We start from the raw sequence: 21,265 nt of genomic DNA, 5'->3' as shown, positions 1-21,265 counted from the left end.
GGAAGTCTTGGCAAGAATTTGATAAGAGATATCCAGAGTTTTCCAAAGAACCTAGAAATGTTCGTTTAGGTTTAGTTGTTGATGGCTTTAATCCATTCGGCAACTTTAATAACAATTATAGTATTTGGCCGGTTATATTGACTACCTACAATACACCACCATGTATTCAATATGCGTGTGATGTTGTTATGGACTATCAATGATTTCCCAACACATAGCAGTCTGTCTGGATGGAGTGGTCAAGGTTATTTAGCATGCCCTACTTGTAACGAAGACACATCTTCCATTTATGTGACCAACAAGATGTCTTATTGTTGGTCACAAACGATTCTTGAATATAAACCATAGTTAGAAGGAGAGTCTATTGTTTGATGGTCAACCTGAGACAAGACCGCGTCCTAGACGATTTAGTAATGCAACTATATTAAAGCAAGTAAATTGTCTCTCTGATCGAATTCCAGGGAAACGTCCTGATTATGGGGGCAAAAAAAGAAAGTATGACGATGAAAGAAAAAGAGAGAGTTAAATTGGATGAAACATCGTATCTTCTTTGAGCTTGAGTATTCCTCTTCCCTCGACCTAAAACACAATTTCGATGTTATGCATGTTTCAAAGAATGTGAATGAGAGTGTGCTGAATGCTGCACTGATGAACGATAAAAGCAAAGACAAAAAAGAAGCAAGAATTGACTTGAAAAATATGGGCATTAGACCAGATCAATGGCCAAAAGACAAAGTCAAGCAGATGAAGAAACATAACAAGGATGAATACAAGAAGAATGAAATACTCCCACATGCTTTTTACTCTTTCAAACCAATTGATCGACAACGTTTCTGTCAATTCATTAAAGGAGTGATACTACCTGATGGTTTTGGATCGAACTTTAAGAAGAAGGTTAATGATACTGAATCAAATTTGGTTGGGCTGAAGTCTCAGGATCATCATGTACTCATGCAACGATTGCTACCTATAAGGGTTCGAGCATGTCTCCCACCAAATGTTTCAAGAACAATTATTGACCAGTGTACATTCTTTAAACAAAATTATGCACGATCATTGGATGTTAACGACATGAGAAATTCCATAACAGAAGTGGTAAAGATCTTATGCAATCTTGAGTTGATATATCCTCCAGTATTTTTCGACATAATGATTCATCTTATTCTTCATTTACCTGATGAAGACATTCTTGGAGGGCCTGTACACATTAGATGGATGTATCCTTTTGAAAGATATATTAAAAAACTTAAAAATTATTTCAGAAACAAAGCCAAACCAGAAGGTTCAATAGCAGAGGGTTATGTTGCAGACGAAGCATTGACATTCTGCTCTATGTATCTTGAGGGTATGCAAACTAAATTTAACTGTGCTGATAGAAATGATGATCCCGACCTTCCAAAAAGGCAATTTTTTGTGTTCTCATCACAATGTCGAACAATGTCGGCCAAGAAAATCGTTGAACTTTGTAAAGAGGCCAAAAAATCATTGCATTGGATTGTACTAAACAATTACGATGAGGATGAGATGAGAAGCTACAAATCGTAAGTCTCTGATCTATTAACTACCTTTTCGATAGTGTTTTAACTATTCTAATTATTTTGTCCCATATTCAGTGAATTAAAATTAGAATTGCCTAAAAGTGATATCAAAAAGGAATTTCCTTCATGGTTCAAAGAAAAGGTAAGTATGTTATATATTTATAATGTAAAACTAATTTATTACTTAAAAATACAATCTTATATTTCCTTACAGATTTATTGTCTCCAAAAAGATATGCCTTCGGATTGTACTGGCGAATTAAAGGAGTTAGCATATGTTCTGTTGTGTGCATATTCTTACACTGCGTGCATTGTAAATGGTGTCCGATTTGTCGTGAATAATCACGATCTCCAACGCACTACTCAAAATAGTGGTGTTGTTACATTCGGAGAAGACGGTACACCATTCTATGGTCAATTAGAGGAGATCATAGAGTTGCATTATTTATATAATAAATCAATTGTACTCTTTCAGGGCAAACGGTTCAATGCGTCGTTACGTAATGGACGTTTAAAGACTATAAATAATATGATTCTTATCGATACCAGTCATGAATGGTAAGTCAGTAAAATGTGGTATGATGATAAACAATACATCTTAGCCACACAAGCTAAACAAGTATTTTATCTCCAAGATCCCACTCAAAACAATAACTGGACAGTTTTGGAAAAGGTTCATCATTGAAAACTTTGGAATCATCCAAGTATCGGTGTTGTGAATGAGATAGATGTCGTGAACAACACTCAATCAACTAATTTTACCTTGGTTGTCAACTTAGGCATCTTACCTATGCAGACGAATTTAGGTGAAGTTGGTGAATCAAGTGTGGTTGCTAGGAGGAATGTTGCTCCTACTATAAACGACGACGATTTCATTAACGATGACAATGACAATGATGATACGTACTCTTCAGAAGAAGAAATAAATAATGAAAACTATGCAGTGATGATGATGTTGTACATGTATATTGTTCTAGTGATGAATCTGATTGACATATGTTATTGTTATTATATATCGTGATTGCTTATAATATTTGTTAAATTTTGAAATGTTGCATATTTGTAGCTTTATTATATATTCTGAATGTTTAAAATATTTGTTAAACAGGTGGCAGAAGTTCCAAGGGGACACGAAGGAGACGGTGGGGATAAACCTCCACACGGGGTTCCACGCAGTGTACCATCAGGTTGCCAATCTTGTAAGTTATATGAAATTTTTAAGTATTAGATGTATTAAAGTTTTAAATTTCTAAATTTCCAATTGTATATGTAAATATAGCACAAGCGAAGAATATGAACGTGAATGTGGGTGGCAAAGGGAGAAACTTAAATTTGTATAATGAGTATGAAAAAAAAACAGGTGTAGGCCTTTCGATTTGACAATTGATATCTCCGGGCAGGCATATCGATTTATAGGGGACAACAGGCAAATGTTTGTCAGACTGATCTCAAATCTGGTAGGATGACAGGTACCGTTGCATTATCATACTTGGCATCGTGTTACTACCAAGTACAAAGATGATTTATATCCCGAGCTAGAAGTAAGTATACATTATATTTTATATGTATTGAATTTTACATTTATTAAATATTTTTTTACTAATCAAATATGTTTTTCCTTTTGTAGACTTATTTTGATATTAATAGGTATCGAGGCACAAACTTGTGGGAACCCCTTCGAGCGAGCATCCAAGCAAATATGCAAAGAGCTTATCGAGAGCACAAGTGTCAGATAAAAAAACATTTTGATAGAGTTGGTGGATACCAAAATGTGGAAAGGGCATGAAGATATCCATTGCCTGATTGGACCGCCGAAGCTTGGAACGATATGATTGATTTGTTGTTTTTGACCGAAGAATACAAACATACATCGGTTAAAAATAAAGTTACTAGGTCGAAACATCCGCACACAAGTGCTCACCGATGTAGACCTTATGTTCAACGACGTCATTTAGAGGTAATAAAATACATTAGTATTATTTAAAATTGTTATTAACATTTGTCAAAATATATTTATTGTTTTTCCACTTATTATAGAAAAAAATGGGAATCAAGCCGCAGCATATTGAGGGTTGGAGACAAATGCACTACAAAGAAGGTTCGGGTTGGTGTACAACTCGGGCACAAGAAGATTGGGTAAGTGATAAACGAAATGAATGTGTTGTTTAAATATATTATTATCAATTATAGTTTCTTGTTTGAGGAATATTATTGTTATTATTTTAATATTTAAGTTTAGTTGTATGTTTTAGTTAACGTATGTTAATTGTTTTCTTTATTTTAGGAGAAAATTCAAGAGGAATATGAGAAAATGCAAAACGAGAGTGGGGAAGGTGGAGAAGTAAATGAGGAAGAATGTTTAGAACGTACCCTTGGGACGAGACACGGACATGCTCGCGGGGTGTGTAGGCGACCAACTGCCAACTTCGTTTTAATTCCAAATGAACGGCCTTCCACTTCCAAATCATCCCAATCTCAATCCCAATTTGCTGCACAACAAATGCAAGAATATTTGCAACAATATAATGCATCATTGGCGACATGTATTCCAAACTTCCAACCACCACCATTTCCTAACTTTTTATTCAACTATAACACACAAGCAACTACGTCTCAACAATTTGTCGAAATGATGGAAGAAGAAGGAGGAGGAAAAGAAGAAGAAGGAGGAGGAGGAGAAGAAGAAGAATGAGAAGAAGCAGAAGGAGAAGATGATTATGACAATGATGGTTGATGTTTTTTTTTAGTATTATGAACAATGTTACTTAACTACTTATTGTAATATTAAATTTGAATTTGATGTTTTGAATTTGAACAATGGTACCTAGTTAATGTATTTCAATTGATATTTGCTATAATGTTTTTTGGATTTGTTAAAAATGTAGGAATGGTAATGTACAAAACATGTAAAGCTAAAAAAACAACAAGTAGCTATCCCGACTACAAGTTGTCGCTATAGGTCCATAACCAACAACCATTAAAAACACTATAGCGACGACATGTCATCTGAATTGTTGAAACCTTTCGCGATGACTTGTCGTTGCTATAGGTGTCCTGACGACATGTCGTAGCCACAGGTTTTTAATAAAACTTTATTTTTTTTCCGAAAATATGGTTGACAAAAGTTGTACCGACGACATGTCGTCACAATAGGTGAAGCTATGCCGATGACATCTATGCCAACAACGTAATGGACCTATGCTAACACGCTTGTGCCGGCGATCCTTTGCCGACGACTTATCGTCGCCATACCATGTACCAACAACTTGTCATCTGGATAGGGTCTGAATTTGTTGTCGCCATAGGGTCTGATTGTTGTAGTGAAAACATGTTGGTTGGAAAGCCTCAAATCTTATACTCTAAACTCTCGTATATAATGAACTTGGAGAAGAGAACAAAACACTTTCTAATATGAAGTATAAATTGTGTACTTTAAAGTTGTAGAAAAAAAAATCGCACTATTCGTATCAAAGAAAACCTATATAGGCTTACATGCATACATCACGTGGGAACAAACTAAATGCAGAAAAAGACTAATCTAATCCAATGGTACATGGTATGAATTCTTCTTCTAAACCCGAACGTGTAAAACCCCAACGTACATATCATTGAAATAGTCAAACCCCTTTACCCATTTTTCTTTATTCAAACTTTAAATAACGTAAACCAGTGATAAACTATTAACTAAAAACCATAAAACTTATTAAACTAGCAGCCAACCTGATTAATCCCAACAATCACCCCCTTAATCAGGTGGCTCATTCACAGCAGTGCCGGTTCATCATCCTCACACCGGGTCAAGTGAAGCTCATCCTTTTTCTCCCACAATGGACATTCTGATATGTAATGTCCGATCGCATTACACCTGTAACACTTCACGTGACTCTTGTCCCGTTGTACTTGACCATCTTCTCGACTCTTCCCGGACCCCCGACCTCCACCTCGGCCACGCCCATAGTCTTCCCCATTCGAGTTTCCACAACCACAATGCTCTTTTTCTTTTGCTTTTTCATCCGAATTATCAAATAAAAGCTGATTTTGCTAGGGTTGGATCTCCTCAACTTTGATCCTTTCTTCATAAGCTTTAAATCGGCCCACAACATCATCATATATAACCGATGGTCTTCAAATCTACAACCTGTTCTATAAAAGCCACCATATTAATAAAACGTTTTGGTAACACATTAAGAAATTTCTTAACCAGTTTTGTTTCTTTCATAACTGATCCAACAGTTTCTTTTTTTTTTTAGATGCATAAAAACAAAATAGTTTTCGTAAGTATTTACCTGTCGTAGCATGTACATTTATCGTTGCAGTCAACTAAAAAAGGATGCTTTTTCAGTTACATCATATTAGTTGCCTCCTCCACGCCAAAAAAAATGTTTAATAAACCAGAATCTCGTCCTATATAAATCATACACCGAAAGCCATGCATAAACTCAAAAACCTAAAACAGTTGGCTATTCCAAAACAATCCTGAAGGCATCAAACTAGTAACCAATGGGCCTTTCGTCTCTCAAAATAATGCATCTTATCGCCTTTCTTGTTGTCGTAGGGATGTGGTCTTCAGGAGTTACGTGCCGAATGTTAAGTGATGTATCCATCTCTGAGAGACATGAGCTGTGGATGGTACGCTATGGACGTGTGTACCAGGATGACGCAGAGAAGAAAATGCGCTTCAACATATTCAAGGACAACGTGGAATTCATTGAATCCTTCAACAGTGCTGAAAACCAGCCTTACAAAGTAGCGATTAACAAATTTGCAGACCAAACAAATGAAGAGTTCAAAGCCGCTCGTAATGGATATAAGTTTTCATCAAACAAAAGATCAGCAAGAACAACACCTTTTAGGTATGAAAACGTGACTGCCGTGCCACCTAGCATGGATTGGAGAAAGAAAGGAGCTGTTACCCCAGTTAAAGATCAAGGCCAATGTGGTACGTGGCTAATGCAATCGTGGTTAAAAGAAACAACAAAAAACAACAAAAACATAAAAACTGATTTTTACAATAATGGCAATACGTAAATGTCGTGCTTATAATTTAGTGTTTTTTATTCTATAGGAAGCTGTTGGGCATTTTCAACTATCGCTGCAACGGAAGGAATTACTCAGCTCACAACCGGAAAACTAATTTCACTGTCTGAGCAAGAGCTAGTGGACTGTGACAGGAGTGGTGTAGATCAAGGATGCAATGGTGGGGAGATGGAAGATGGCTTTGAGTTTATCGTTAAAAACAAAGGCATCAACACCGAGGTGGCTTACCCATATCAGGCAGCAGATGGAACCTGCAACACCAAGGAAGAAGCTGTCCATGCTGCCACCATTACTGGGTATGAAAAAGTGCCAGCCAACAGTGAATCTGCATTGTTACAAGCAGTCGCTAATCAACCCATATCAGTTGCCATTGATGCCAGTGGCATGGGTTTCCAGTTCTATTCCGGTGGCGTGTTTACTGGGGATTGTGGAACTGATCTTGACCACGGTGTTACAGCAGTTGGATATGGAGTAACGGATGATGGAATGAAGTACTGGTTGGTAAAAAATTCGTGGGGTGCCAGCTGGGGGGATAGTGGATACATAATGATGCAAAGAGATCTTAGTGCCAAAGAAGGTCTATGTGGAATAGCAATGGATTCATCGTATCCAACTGCTTAGATCTCCAGTTTATGCATGCCTTTTATAAGTTATAACCTGAACGAAACACACAAAGCAAAGCTATCTGCATGTCCATATGTATATTTATGTAATTATTGTATTCCGGTCCTTGTAATCTATGTTACACAAATACTTGTTAATTAATATAAATCAAATATCCAATTTTTCTTCGTGTATTCTATATCTCAATACGGATATGCAGACAACACTTGTCCTGAATTGTCGTCTCTAAATGTAGCCCTATCCCAACAACTAGTCTCGCCATACCTCTTGCGAACTTTGACCAGGACCTCAATTCCGTCGGCAAAAGTGTGGCGGGAACGACAAAAATATTGGCGGTATGCTAAAATTCTATACCCGCGACATGATGTCGGTATAGGTATCAAAAAAATATTTTTTTTCCATTTATTTTTAATTCATATGCCAGAAAAACAAATGACGTAGTTTTGTGTATGCTATACCGACAACTTGTCATCGGCATGACACGTGGCAATCCGCATCACAGGGCTATCCCAACGACTTGACGTCGCCATAGGTTTTTAATTTTTTGTTTTTTTGTTTCAGCAAAAAGCGAAACGACAACGTTTATTTGACCCTATACCGACGACATGTCGTCGGCATATGGGTTTAACCTAAAGAATGCGGGCAACCTTCATTCATTTGCACAGCGATGCAACAAACTCTTTCTCTCTGACGAAAATCTGATTCTAACAGCACTAGCTGGCAATTAGCCTCAGGTAAACCTTTTCTACTTCAATTTCATTGAATATTGATGTGTGCTAATGATTTTTACCCCTAATTCGGGGATTTTTTTTTGGTATTTAGAGGCTTTCACTAGTGGTGAAGCACCCCTGTCCGTCTTCCACCGCCTGAAGCTTCCCTATCATGAGTTGTTCACCGACGCCCATCATTCCAGGTTTTCTCATTCACCACCCTTCGTATTTTATTGCACGAACACAACATCGATTTTGACAAGGGTGGTCCGCATCACAGCAAGAAGAACAAACACAGGTTAGGTTTTTTTTTTTTTTTTTTTTTTTTGTATTTTTTATTTAAATTGAAATTGAAATTGATCCTGTTTTGATTATAGAATTATGTTGTTTGGTATATGTGTGATTCTTGTTTTTTCCCCTTAATTTAAAGGAATTATAAACTTAAAAAGTTTTTTATGGTTCTACGGGTATCCAAAGTACGAACGAGATGGATGTTTGTTGTCCCAACCATTCTTTTGAATCCCGATCCCGATAAGGAAAGGGGGTAATTTCTAACAAAGTTTTAGTTTTTTCCTAGGCGTAGGCCCGGGAAGCACCCAATGCCCGAGGGAGGCGTTTGCCTCCGGAGTGACGAGTGCTCGGCAAGCACAGCCAATCACGAAGGCCAGAGCTGCGGGGCAGCCCATTTTTAAAAACAGTACTGAAACGGCCTTCACTCCGAGGAAGCCGGCCACCCTAGAGACAAAATCAAAAAAGAATGAGTGCGCCCCCATTTGGAGGCAAAGAGTCTCTCTCTAGCTTCCAGTCTATATAAAACGTAGTTAGCAGAGGTCAGTCTGTCTGGCGTTCCCTCGCGTCAAGGGCTACTTTTGCATCGGCTCTCTCTCGTTCTCGTTAGGGAATTCCCGAGGTGAAAGCAGCTCTCTCGGAAGTAAGTTTCCCCGCTGGGACTAGTCTAAGAAACTTTCACTTGAATTGCCAAGCCTCTTGTGGTAACGCCCTTGACGAATTGCGTTCAACGTCCCTTTATGACTTTCCCGAGGTGACTTAACACCAACCAAGTTCAAGTTTTTCAACCCTTAGCACTAATATGTACTAAGGCTAAGGAGAAAGAAAGTGATTTGTTGCATCTTTTCTTATCTTGAAAAAGTCTTAAAAAGAAGAGATTTCTCTGTTATGTTAAATAAACGAGTTTGCTTCTTGTTTGGTATATGTATATTGTTTATTTGGTATATGTATATTGTTTGTTTGTTTTGGTTTATACGAAATTGAAATTGTATGAAATTCAAATTTGTTTAGGTCATATGAAATTGTGGTTAAATATTATATGAAATTCAAATTTGTTTAGGTTCAAATGAAATTGAAATTGTATGTATACAATGTTAATTTACTTGTTTAGGTTTATATAAAATCGAAATTTTGTATGATTGTGAAATATGTATGATTGTGATCTTTGTTTAGGCTGGTATGAAATTTTATGTATAAAATGAAAAATATGTATGGTTGTGTTATTTGTTTGATTTATTAGCTTAAGTGAATAAAAGTATAATGCTATAATTGAAAAAATAATAAAATATATTTATATATATATATATATATATATATATATATATATATATATATATATATACAATCTAATGACGATTGATAAGAGTTTTTTCTATATGTGAAAATATATATATATATATATATATATATATATACATACATATATATATATATATATATATATATATATATATATATATATATATATATATATATATATATATATATATATAAAAAGTAAAATGATATAATTAAAAAAATAATAATAATATTCCGCTCATTTTTTCCTCAAACAAATGTTATTAATAGCTACATACATTTATTATCTTGTTTATTAAAGTATTTTAAGTTATAACATAAAAGAAAATAATAAAATCACATTGTTATTAAATGTATGGTGCTAAAAAAAAAGTAAATAATATTAAAAGTACAATGCAGTAATTGAAATATATATATATATATATATATATATATATATATATATATATATATATATATATATATATATATATATATATATTAAAAGTAAAATGTTGTAATTGAAAAACAAAAAGAACATAATATTCCGTCTGTTTTTTTTTTCTCAAACAAAAAGTCATATCATTTAACTATGTACACAATCTAATTTTTAAGTGAAAATATTTGTTATTAAGAACAAACGTTACTAATAGCAACATAAACCAAAATATAAAAATATTTAAACTAATAAAAGTGCGTTTATTAAGAGTAAAGTTTATTAAGTAAAAAATATTTAAACTACAAAATTTATTAATAGCAACATACTTATTTTTTTATTTTGTTTTTTTTCATTTCTATTTGAAAGTTATAACATAAAACAAAATAATAAAATCACGTTATTATTAAAGTATGGTGCTATAGAAAAATATTAAAAGTACAATGATGTAATTGAAAAAAAAAACAAAATAATATTTCGTCTATTTTTTTTCTCAAACAAAAAGTCATACAATTTAACTATGTATACAATCTAATTTTTAAGTTAAAATGTTTGTAATTAAGAACAAACGTTACTAGTAGCAACGTAAAACAAAATATAAAAATATTTAAACTATTAAAAGTACGTTTATTGAAAGTAAACAAAATATAAAAATATTTAAACTAATAAAAGTACGTTTATTGTAACTATGTATACAATCTAATTTTTAATAATGACACAGTAATGACGATCGATAAGAGTTGGATTCGTGAAAACCGAACGTCCCCAAAATTCTTGGAAGGTCTTAAAAACTTTATGGAGATTGCTAGGAAACATGTTGACTCTGAAGACAAAGTGTGTTGTCCATGCGTAAAGTGTGTGAATATGTATCGACAGTTGTTGAGTACGGTTTATGCCCATATACATGACCGTGGGTTTCTAAAATCATATACTATATCGATTTATCACGGTGAGAAGCATTCTGTTTCGGATTTGGGCTACAATTCGACTCCAATAAACATTCCAACAACTAATGAGTTGTTTGATGTAATTGATGATGTTATGGCGGAACAAAATACAAATGAAGAAAATACAGATGATGAAGGACGAGGCATGGACTCAGAATTTGATGCTTTGTTTGACGAGCTCAATACTGAGTTATACCCTGATTGTGAGATGTCTTCTTTAAACTTTTTGGCAAAGTTGTTGCATATTAAAGTGATCAATAAGTGGACAAATAGTTCATTTGACCAACTTGTAGAGTTGCTAAGAGTTGCTTTCCCGAAGAGCGAGATTCCAACTTCACACTATGAAGCTAAGAAAAAGTTGAGAAAGATAGGGTTAGGATATGAGTCCATCCATGCTTGCAAATATGATTGTGCTTTGTTTTGGAAGGAGAATGATTCCATGCATCATTGTCCGATTTGTATCGAGGGTAGATATGTGGACACAACCACAAAGGGGAAGCGAGTACCACATAAAGTGTTGTTTTACTTTCCTTTGACTCCAAGACTTCGATGGATGTATATTTCCAGATTCACAGCTAAAGATATGATTTGGCATAATTGTAACGCCTGTGTTTCTGGGCTTGCCATTTTTAGCAATGTAATAGTCTAGGTTAACCTCTGTAACTCAACTTGAAATAATAAGAATGTATTATTTGTGAATTATGTGAATTATGTGATTTATGTGTTTATTTTCTTGATTTTTATAATTTAATGAATTAAGAATGAAATAAGCGTCAAAATTAAAGTGTGAGATACGCCCGATATCTTTGCATAAAGTTGTAGTGGTCGAAACAAGGATTTCGGAGATATAAGGAATGCCAAAATCCGAGTTATAACGAAGAAGTTATGACCTGTCGAAGTTTCGAGACAGAACCGGCACGACGCCGAGTGACGTAAAATATGAATTTAAGATAGATCGATATTTAGCCTTAGCGATCTAAACGAAAGTCGTAGATTTCGTTAAACCGAGAGCGTGCATAAAAGGAACGCCCAAATCTGACTTCGTATGAGGAAGTTATGATTTTCTGAAGTTTCGACGTGGCAGTATGCAGCCCGAATACTCGATTTGAGATCGAGCGGTTTTTAGCTGAAACAATCTAAATGAGAATTGAAGATCTTGTTGTTAGTAGCGAAGCAATGAAAAGTTAGGCGAGAACGGACGTCAGACGAAGAAGTTATGAATTTATAACGAAGTTTTTCTGTCCCGGCCTTCTAAAAATAAATAATAAAAATAAAAGTGAAAATTAGCCGACGGAGTCTAAATGAAAGTTGTAGAGTACGGTCTGACCTTCGCGTGGATATAAAGAACGTCGAAAACGGAGCTCGTATGCGAAAGTTACGCAATTTAGAAGTTTGACAAGTCAATTACGCCCTGCGTAATTTGAGTACGCCCCGCGTACTCAGTCGGTTGCAACTTGTCTGACCAATACTCGAGTGCCACCAGTCGACGCACGCAGTGACGTCAAAGTACGCCCCGCGTAACCCGAGTACGCCCCGCGTACTGAGTACGCCCCGCGTACTGAGTACGCCCCGCGTAATCCCAGACCCAGCAGCCTATAAATAGAACTCGAATTCAGCCATTTTCTCTTGTTCAAACTCTTCTTTCTCTCTAAGTTTTGCCTCCTTTTGCGTGCCGTTTATACCCCGAAGCCCCGGTAATATTCTCGAGCCCCGAAGCAAAATCCGAAGCCCCGAGAATCCCGAAGAGCGTTATTCCCGAGCCGAAACGCTGCCCGCGAGGAGCCCGGTTTTGTGAAGATCTTCCAGATCTACGGAGAAACACCTCTTCTGCAAGTCGTAGTGCTGCCCGATCATCTTCTGATCAAGTGAGTGTGTAGTTACTTTCATTCCAACACAATATTATGAAGTATTTCCTATAAAATACGTGTTATGTGTATATATTTGGTTGTTATACGTGTGAGTGTATATTCACTCTCTTCTATCTTATAGATCTGAAGTATTCTCTATGAAATACGTGTTATGTGTGTATGCCTCATCTGTTATGTGAAAAATGTTTTGATTGAGCATGCTATACAGGTTTTGAAACTACGTATAAAAATGTATATTTTATCTACTAATATGTTGGGTAGAATATGGGTAGATAGTTGGTGTGTAATAAACAGATGAGAGGCCTCGATGTTGTTTTGATCCAGTCATCTAGCGGAATTTAGATGACGACCACGGACTTTTCTAGGTAGTCCAGTGGAACGCTAGCAGGCTCATAACCTGTAGGTGTTAATGAACTTGGGTGTTCATTCGCTGTATTCCATCCCCCCCATGGTTGCCTTATTTGACTTATATTGCTGAGGAACCCCCGAAGCATGTGTAGTCGCCCCGATGAAATATTCTTAGACTAGGTTCCTTGTGTTAGTTATTTTAGGGACATAAAGTGAGAATAACGGGAATGGGTAACTGGGTTATTGTTGGTTGATAATAATTAATTTAATTATTTATTGTGGGTTGAAAACCCTATATGCTCACCAGGCTCCCAAGCCTGACCCACTCAGTTGATTTATTTTACAGGAAGTGGCGCAAGAGCTTAAGATGGGCGAACATCAAGTTGTTTTGTTTACAAGTCTGTATATGTATATATTTGTTGAAAGACTTGTAATGATATCGTTTAAGCTTTATGATCTGTATCGGAACATGACATCCCGACTTTTGATTATGAAATGAAATCATATTTCTTTATGAAATGTTTTGATAAATATCTATTTTATCATGTTTTGTTTTTGGGAACAAATTCCGCATCTCTTTTAAAATTAAAAGGACTTACTCTGAAAATTATTTTTAAAAAGCATAAATGAAATCGGTCTTTTCTGGCCGAGATTTTGGGGATGTCTGGCATAATACTAGAAGATCAACGGATGGTATGATGTATCATCGGTAGATAGGAAGTCTTGGCAAGAATTTGATAAGAGATATCCAGAGTTTTCCAAAGAACCTAGAAATGTTCGTTTAGGTTTAGTTGTTGATGGCTTTAATCCATTCGGCAACTTTAATAACAATTATAGAATTTGGCCGGTTATATTGACTACCTACAATACACCACCATGTATTCAATATGTGTGTGATGTTGTTATGGACTATCAATGATTTCCCAACACATAGCAGTCTGTCTGGATGGAGTGGTCAAGGTTATTTAGCATGCCCTACTTGTAACGAAGACACATCTTCCATTTATGTGACCAACAAGATGTCTTATTGTTGGTCACAAACGATTCTTGAATATAAACCATAGTTAGAAGGAGAGTCTATTGTTTGATGGTCAACCTGAGACAAGACCGCGTCCTAGACGATTCAGTAATGCAACTATATTAAAGCAAGTAAATTGTCTCTCTGATCGAATTCCAGGGAAACGTCCTGATTATGGGGGCAAAAAAAGAAAGTATGACGATGAAAGAAAAAGAGAGAGTTAAATTGGATGAAACATCGTATCTTCTTTGAGCTTGAGTATTCCTCTTCCCTCGACCTAAAACACAATTTCGATGTTATGCATGTTTCAAAGAATGTGAATGAGAGTGTGCTGAATGCTACACTGATGAACGATAAAAGCAAAGACAAAAAAGAAGCAAGAATTAACTTGAAAAATATGGGCATTAGACCAGATCAATGGCCAAAAGACAAAGTCAAGCAGATGAAGAAACATAACAAGGATGAATACAAGAAGAATGAAATACTCCCACATGCTTTTTACTCTTTCAAACCAATTGATCGACAACGTTTCTGTCAATTCATTAAAGGAGTGAGACTACCTGATGGTTTTGGATCGAACTTTAAGAAGAAGGTTAATGATACTGAATCAAATTTGGTTGGGCTGAAGTCTCAGGATCATCATGTACTCATGCAACGATTGCTAACTATAAGGGTTCGAGCATGTCTCCCACCAAATGTTTCAAGAACAATTATTGACCAGTGTACATTCTTTAAACAAAATTATGCACGGTCATTGGATGTTAACGACATGAGAAATTCCATAACAGAAGTGGTAAAGATCTTATGCAATCTTGAGTTGATATATCCTCCAGTATTTTTCGACATAATGATTCATCTTATTCTTCATTTACCTGATGAAGACATTCTTGGAGGGCCTGTACACATTAGATGGATGTATCCTTTTGAAAGATATATTAAAAAACTTAAAAATTATTTCAGAAACAAAGCCAAACCAGAAGGTTCAATAGCAGAGGGTTATGTTGCAGACGAAGCATTGACATTCTGCTCTATGTATCTTGAGGGTATGCAAACTAAATTTAACTGTGCTGATAGAAATGATGATCCCGACCTTCCAAAAAGGCAATTTTTTGTGTTCTCATCACAATGTCGAACAATGTCGGCCAAGAAAATCGTTGAACTTTGTAAAGAGGCCAAAAAATCATTGCATTGGATTGTACTAAACAATTACGATGAGGATGAGATGAGAAGCTACAAATCGTAAGTCTCTGATCTATTAACTACCTTTTCGATAGTGTTTTAACTATTCTAATTATTTTGTCCCATATTCAGTGAATTAAAATTAGAATTGCCTGAAAGTGATATCAAAAAGGAATTTCCTTCATGGTTCAAAGAAAAGGTAAGTATGTTATATATTTATAATGTAAAACTAATTTATTACTTAAAAATACAATCTTATATTTCCTTACAGATTTATTGTCTCCAAAAAGATATGCCTTCGGATTGTACTGGCGAATTAAAGGAGTTAGCATATGTTCTGTTGTGTGCATATTCTTACACTGCGTGCATTGTAAATGGTGTCCGATTTGTCGTGAATAATCACGATCTCCAACGCACTACTCAAAATAGTGGTGTTGTTACATTCGGAGAAGACGGTACACCATTCTATGGTCAATTAGAGGAGATCATAGAGTTGCATTATTTATATAATAAATCAATTGTACTCTTTCAGGGCAAACGGTTCAATGCGTCGTTACGTAATCGACGTTTAAAGACTATAAATAATATGATTCTTATCGATACCAGTCATGAATGGTAAGTCAGTAAAACGTGGTATGATGATCAACAATACATCTTAGCCACACAAGCTAAACAAGTATTTTATCTCCAAGATCCCACTCAAAACAATAACTGGACAGTTTTGGAAAAGGTTCATCATCGAAAACTTTGGAATCATCCAAGTATCGGTGTTGTGAATGAGATAGATGTCGTGAACAACACTCAATCAACTAATTTTACCTTGGTTGTCAACTTAGGCATCTTACCTATGCAGACGAATTTAGGTGAAGTTGGTGAATCAAGTGTGGTTGCTAGGAGGAATGTTGCTCCTACTATAAATGACGACGATTTCATTAACGATGACAATGACAATGATGATACGTACTCTTCAGAAGAAGAAATAAATAATGAAAACTATAGCAGTGATGATGATGTTGTACATGTATATTGTTCTAGTGATGAATCTGATTGACATATGTTATTGTTATTATATATCGTGATTGCTTATAATATTTGTTAAATTTTGAAATGTTGCATATTTGTAGCTTTATTATATATTCTGAATGTTTAAAATATTTGTTAAACAGGTGGCAGAAGTTCCAAGGGGACACGAAGGAGACGGTGGGGATAAACCTCCACACGGGGTTCCACGCAGTGTACCATCAGGTTGCCAATCTTGTAAGTTATATGAAATTTTTAAGTATTAGATGTATTAAAGTTTTAAATTTCTAAATTTCCAATTGTATATGTAAATATAGCACAAGCGAAGAATATGAACGTGAATGTGGGTGGCAAAGGGAGAAACTTAAATTTGTATAATGAGTATGAAAAAAAAAACAGGTGTAGGCCTTTCGATTTGACAATTGATATCTCCGGGCAGGCATATCGATTTATAGGGGACAACAGGCAAATGTTTGTCAGACTGATCTCAAATCTGGTAGGATGACAGGTACCGTTGCATTATCATACTTGGCATCGTGTTACTACCAAGTACAAAGATGATTTATATCCCGAGCTAGAGGTAAGTATACATTATATTTTATATGTATTGAATTTTACATTTATTAAATATTTTTTTACTAATCAAATATGTTTTTCCTTTTGTAGACTTATTTTGATATTAATAGGTATCGAGGCACAAACTTGTGGGAACCCCTTCGAGCGAGCATCCAAGCAAATATGCAAAGAGCTTATCGAGAGCACAAGTGTCAGATAAAAAAACATTTTGATAGAGTTGGTGGATACCAAAATGTGGAAAGGGCATGAAGATATCCATTGCCTGATTGGACCGCCGAAGCTTGGAACGATATGATTGATTTGTTGTTTTTGACCGAAGAATACAAACATACATCGGTTAAAAATAAAGTTACTAGGTCGAAACATCCGCACACAAGTGCTCACCGATGTAGACCTTATGTTCAACGACGTCATTTAGAGGTAATAAAATACATTAGTATTATTTAAAATTGTTATTAACATTTGTCAAAATATATTTATTGTTTTTCCACTTATTATAGAAAAAAATGGGAATCAAGCCGCAGCATATTGAGGGTTGGAGACAAATGCACTACAAAGAAGGTTCGGGTTGGTGTACAACTCGGGCACAAGAAGATTGGGTAAATGATAAACGAAATGAATGTGTTGTTTAAATATATTATTATCAATTATAGTTTCTTGTTTGAGGAATATTATTGTTATTATTTTAATATTTAAGTTTAGTTGTATGTTTTAGTTAACGTATGTTAATTGTTTTCTTTATTTTAGGAGAAAATTCAAGAGGAATATGAGAAAATGCAAAACGAGAGTGGGGAAGGTGGAGAAGTAAATGAGGAAGAATGTTTAGAACGTACCCTTGGGACGAGACACGGACATGTTCGCGGGGTGTGTAGGCGACCAACTGCCAACTTCGTTTTAATTCCAAATGAACGGCCTTCCACTTCCAAATCATCCCAATCTCAATCCCAATTTGCTGCACAACAAATGCAAGAATATTTGCAACAATATAATGCATCATTGGCGACATGTATTCCAAACTTCCAACCACCACCATTTCCTAACTTTTTATTCAACTATAACACACAAGCAACTACGTCTCAACAATTTGTCGAAATGATGGAAGAAGAAGGAGGAGGAAAAGAAGAAGAAGAAGGAGGAGGAGAAGAAGAAGAATGAGAAGAAGCAGAAGGAGAAGACGATTATGACAATGATGGTTGATGTTTTTTTTTAGTATTATGAACAATGTTACTTAACTACTTATTGTAATATTAAATTTGAATTTGATGTTTTGAATTTGAACAATGGTACCTAGTTAATGTATTTCAATTGATATTTGCTATAATGTTTTTTGGATTTGTTAAAAATGTAGGAATGGTAATGTAAAAAACATGTAAAGCTAAAAAAACAACAAGTAGCTATCCCGACTACAAGTTGTCGCTATAGGTCCATAACCAACAACCATTAAAAACACTATAGCGACGACATGTCATCTGAATAGTTGAAACCTTTCGCGATGACTTGTCGTTGCTATAGGTGTCCTGACGACATGTCGTAGCCACAGGTTTTTAATAAAACTTTATTTTTTTTTCCGAAAATATGGTTGACAAAAGTTGTACCGACGACATGTCGTCACAATAGGTGAAGCTATGCCGATGACATCTATGCCAACAACGTAATGGACCTATGCTGACACGCTTGTGCCGGCGATCCTTTGCCGACGACTTATCGTCGCCATACCATGTACCAACAACTTGTCATCTGGATAGGGTCTGAATTTGTTGTCGCCATAGGGTCTGATTGTTGTAGTGAAAACATGTTGGTTGGAAAGCCTCAAATCTTATACTCTAAACTCTCGTATATAATGAACTTGGAGAAGAGAACAAAACACTTTCTAATATGAAGTATAAATTGTGTACTTTAAAGTTGTAGAAAAAAAAATCGCACTATTCGTATCAAAGAAAACCTATATAGGCTTACATGCATACATCACGTGGGAACAAACTAAATGCAGAAAAATACTAATCTAATCCAATGGTACATGGTATGAATTCTTCTTCTAAACCCGAACGTGTAAAACCCCAACGTACATATCATTGAAATAGTCAAACCCCTTTACCCATTTTTCTTTATTCAAACTTTAAATAACGTAAACCAGTGATAAACTATTAACTAAAAACCATAAAACTTATTAAACTAGCAGCCAACCTGATTAATCCCAACAATCACCCCCTTAATCAGGTGGCTCATTCACAGCAGTGCCGGTTCATCATCCTCACACCGGGTCAAGTGAAGCTCATCCTTTTTCTCCCACAATGGACATTCTGATATGTAATGTCCGATCGCATTACACCTGTAACACTTCACGTGACTCTTGTCCCGTTGTACTTGACCATCTTCTCGACTCTTCCCGGACCCCCGACCTCCACCTCGGCCACGCCCATAGTCTTCCCCATTCGAGTTTCCACAACCACAATGCTCTTTTTCTTTTGCTTTTTCATCCGAATTATCAAATAAAAGCTGATTTTGCTAGGGTTGGATCTCCTCAACTTTGATCCTTTCTTCATAAGCTTTAAATCGGCCCACAACATCATCATATATAACCGATGGTCTTCAAATCTACAACCTGTTCTATAAAAGCCACCATATTAATAAAACGTTTTGGTAACACATTAAGAAATTTCTTAACCAGTTTTGTTTCTTTCATAACTGATCCAACAGTTTCTTTTTTTTTTTAGATGCATAAAAACAAAATAGTTTTCGTAAGTATTTACCTGTCGTAGCATGTACATTTATCGTTGCAGTCAACTAAAAAAGGATGCTTTTTCAGTTACATCATATTAGTTGCCTCCTCCACGCCAAAAAAAATGTTTAATAAACCAGAATCTCGTCCTATATAAATCATACACCGAAAGCCATGCATAAACTCAAAAACCTAAAACAGTTGGCTATTCCAAAACAATCCTGAAGGCATCAAACTAGTAACCAATGGGCCTTTCGTCTCTCAAAATAATGCATCTTATCGCCTTTCTTGTTGTCGTAGGGATGTGGTCTTCAGGAGTTACGTGCCGAATGTTAAGTGATGTATCCATCTCTGAGAGACATGAGCTGTGGATGGTACGCTATGGACGTGTGTACCAGGATGACGCAGAGAAGAAAATGCGCTTCAACATATTCAAGGACAACGTGGAATTCATTGAATCCTTCAACAGTGCTGAAAACCAGCCTTACAAAGTAGCGATTAACAAATTTGCAGACCAAACAAATGAAGAGTTCAAAGCCGCTCGTAATGGATATAAGTTTTCATCAAACAAAAGATCAGCAAGAACAACACCTTTTAGGTATGAAAACGTGACTGCCGTGCCACCTAGCATGGATTGGAGAAAGAAAGGAGCTGTTACCCCAGTTAAAGATCAAGGCCAATGTGGTACGTGGCTAATGCAATCGTGGTTAAAAGAAACAACAAAAAACAACAAAAACATAAAAACTGATTTTTACAATAATGGCAATACGTAAATGTCGTGCTTATAATTTAGTGTTTTTTATTCTATAGGAAGCTGTTGGGCATTTTCAACTATCGCTGCAACGGAAGGAATTACTCAGCTCACAACCGGAAAACTAATTTCACTGTCTGAGCAAGAGCTAGTGGACTGTGACAGGAGTGGTGTAGATCAAGGATGCAATGGTGGGGAGATGGAAGATGGCTTTGAGTTTATCGTTAAAAACAAAGGCATCAACACCGAGGTGGCTTACCCATATCAGGCAGCAGATGGAACCTGCAACACCAAGGAAGAAGCTGTCCATGCTGCCACCATTACTGGGTATGAAAAAGTGCCAGCCAACAGTGAATCTGCATTGTTACAAGCAGTCGCTAATCAACCCATATCAGTTGCCATTGATGCCAGTGGCATGGGTTTCCAGTTCTATTCCGGTGGCGTGTTTACTGGGGATTGTGGAACTGATCTTGACCACGGTGTTACAGCAGTTGGATATGGAGTAACGGATGATGGAATGAAGTACTGGTTGGTAAAAAATTCGTGGGGTGCCAGCTGGGGGGATAGTGGATACATAATGATGCAAAGAGATGTTAGTGCCAAAGAAGGTCTATGTGGAATAGCAATGGATTCATCGTATCCAACTGCTTAGATCTCCAGTTTATGCATGCCTTTTATAAGTTATAACCTGAACGAAACACACAAAGCACAGCTATCTGCATGTCCATATGTATATTTATGTAATTATTGTATTCCGGTCCTTGTAATCTTAGTTACACAAATACTTGTTAATTAATATAAATCAAATATCCAATTTTTCTTCGTATATTCTATATCTCAATACAAGGTAGAATATAGGGGTCTAATATCCAATTTGGTTTATAAAAAAATATTCAAATAAGCAAAAAACAAAAGCACAAAACATGTT

At 35.8% G+C, this 21,265-nt stretch overlaps 1 protein-coding gene and 1 pseudogene across 1 annotated transcript; both read left to right on the top strand.

The window, feature by feature from the left end:
* Nucleotides 1–6,038: 6,038 nt before the first annotated feature.
* On the top strand, nucleotides 6,039–7,196 carry LOC145039674 (senescence-specific cysteine protease SAG39 pseudogene; annotated as a pseudogene).
* Nucleotides 7,197–19,831: 12,635 nt separating this feature from the next.
* Nucleotides 19,832–20,989, top strand: LOC145038558 (senescence-specific cysteine protease SAG39-like). The gene is made up of 2 exons (XM_078986882.1): nucleotides 19,832–20,270; nucleotides 20,397–20,989. Exons 1-2 carry the CDS (start codon nucleotides 19,832–19,834, stop codon nucleotides 20,987–20,989), a joined length of 1,032 nt encoding a protein of 343 aa, XP_078843008.1.
* The last annotated feature ends 276 nt before the right edge of the window (nucleotides 20,990–21,265 follow it).

This window comes from Lactuca saligna, chromosome 4, assembly GCF_052625555.1.
Source record: "Lactuca saligna cultivar CGN05327 chromosome 4, ASM5262555v1, whole genome shotgun sequence".
Lineage (NCBI taxonomy): Eukaryota > Viridiplantae > Streptophyta > Magnoliopsida > Asterales > Asteraceae > Lactuca > Lactuca saligna.
Note: the sequence above shows the minus strand (reverse complement) of the source record. Positions and strands in the feature narration are given on the sequence as shown.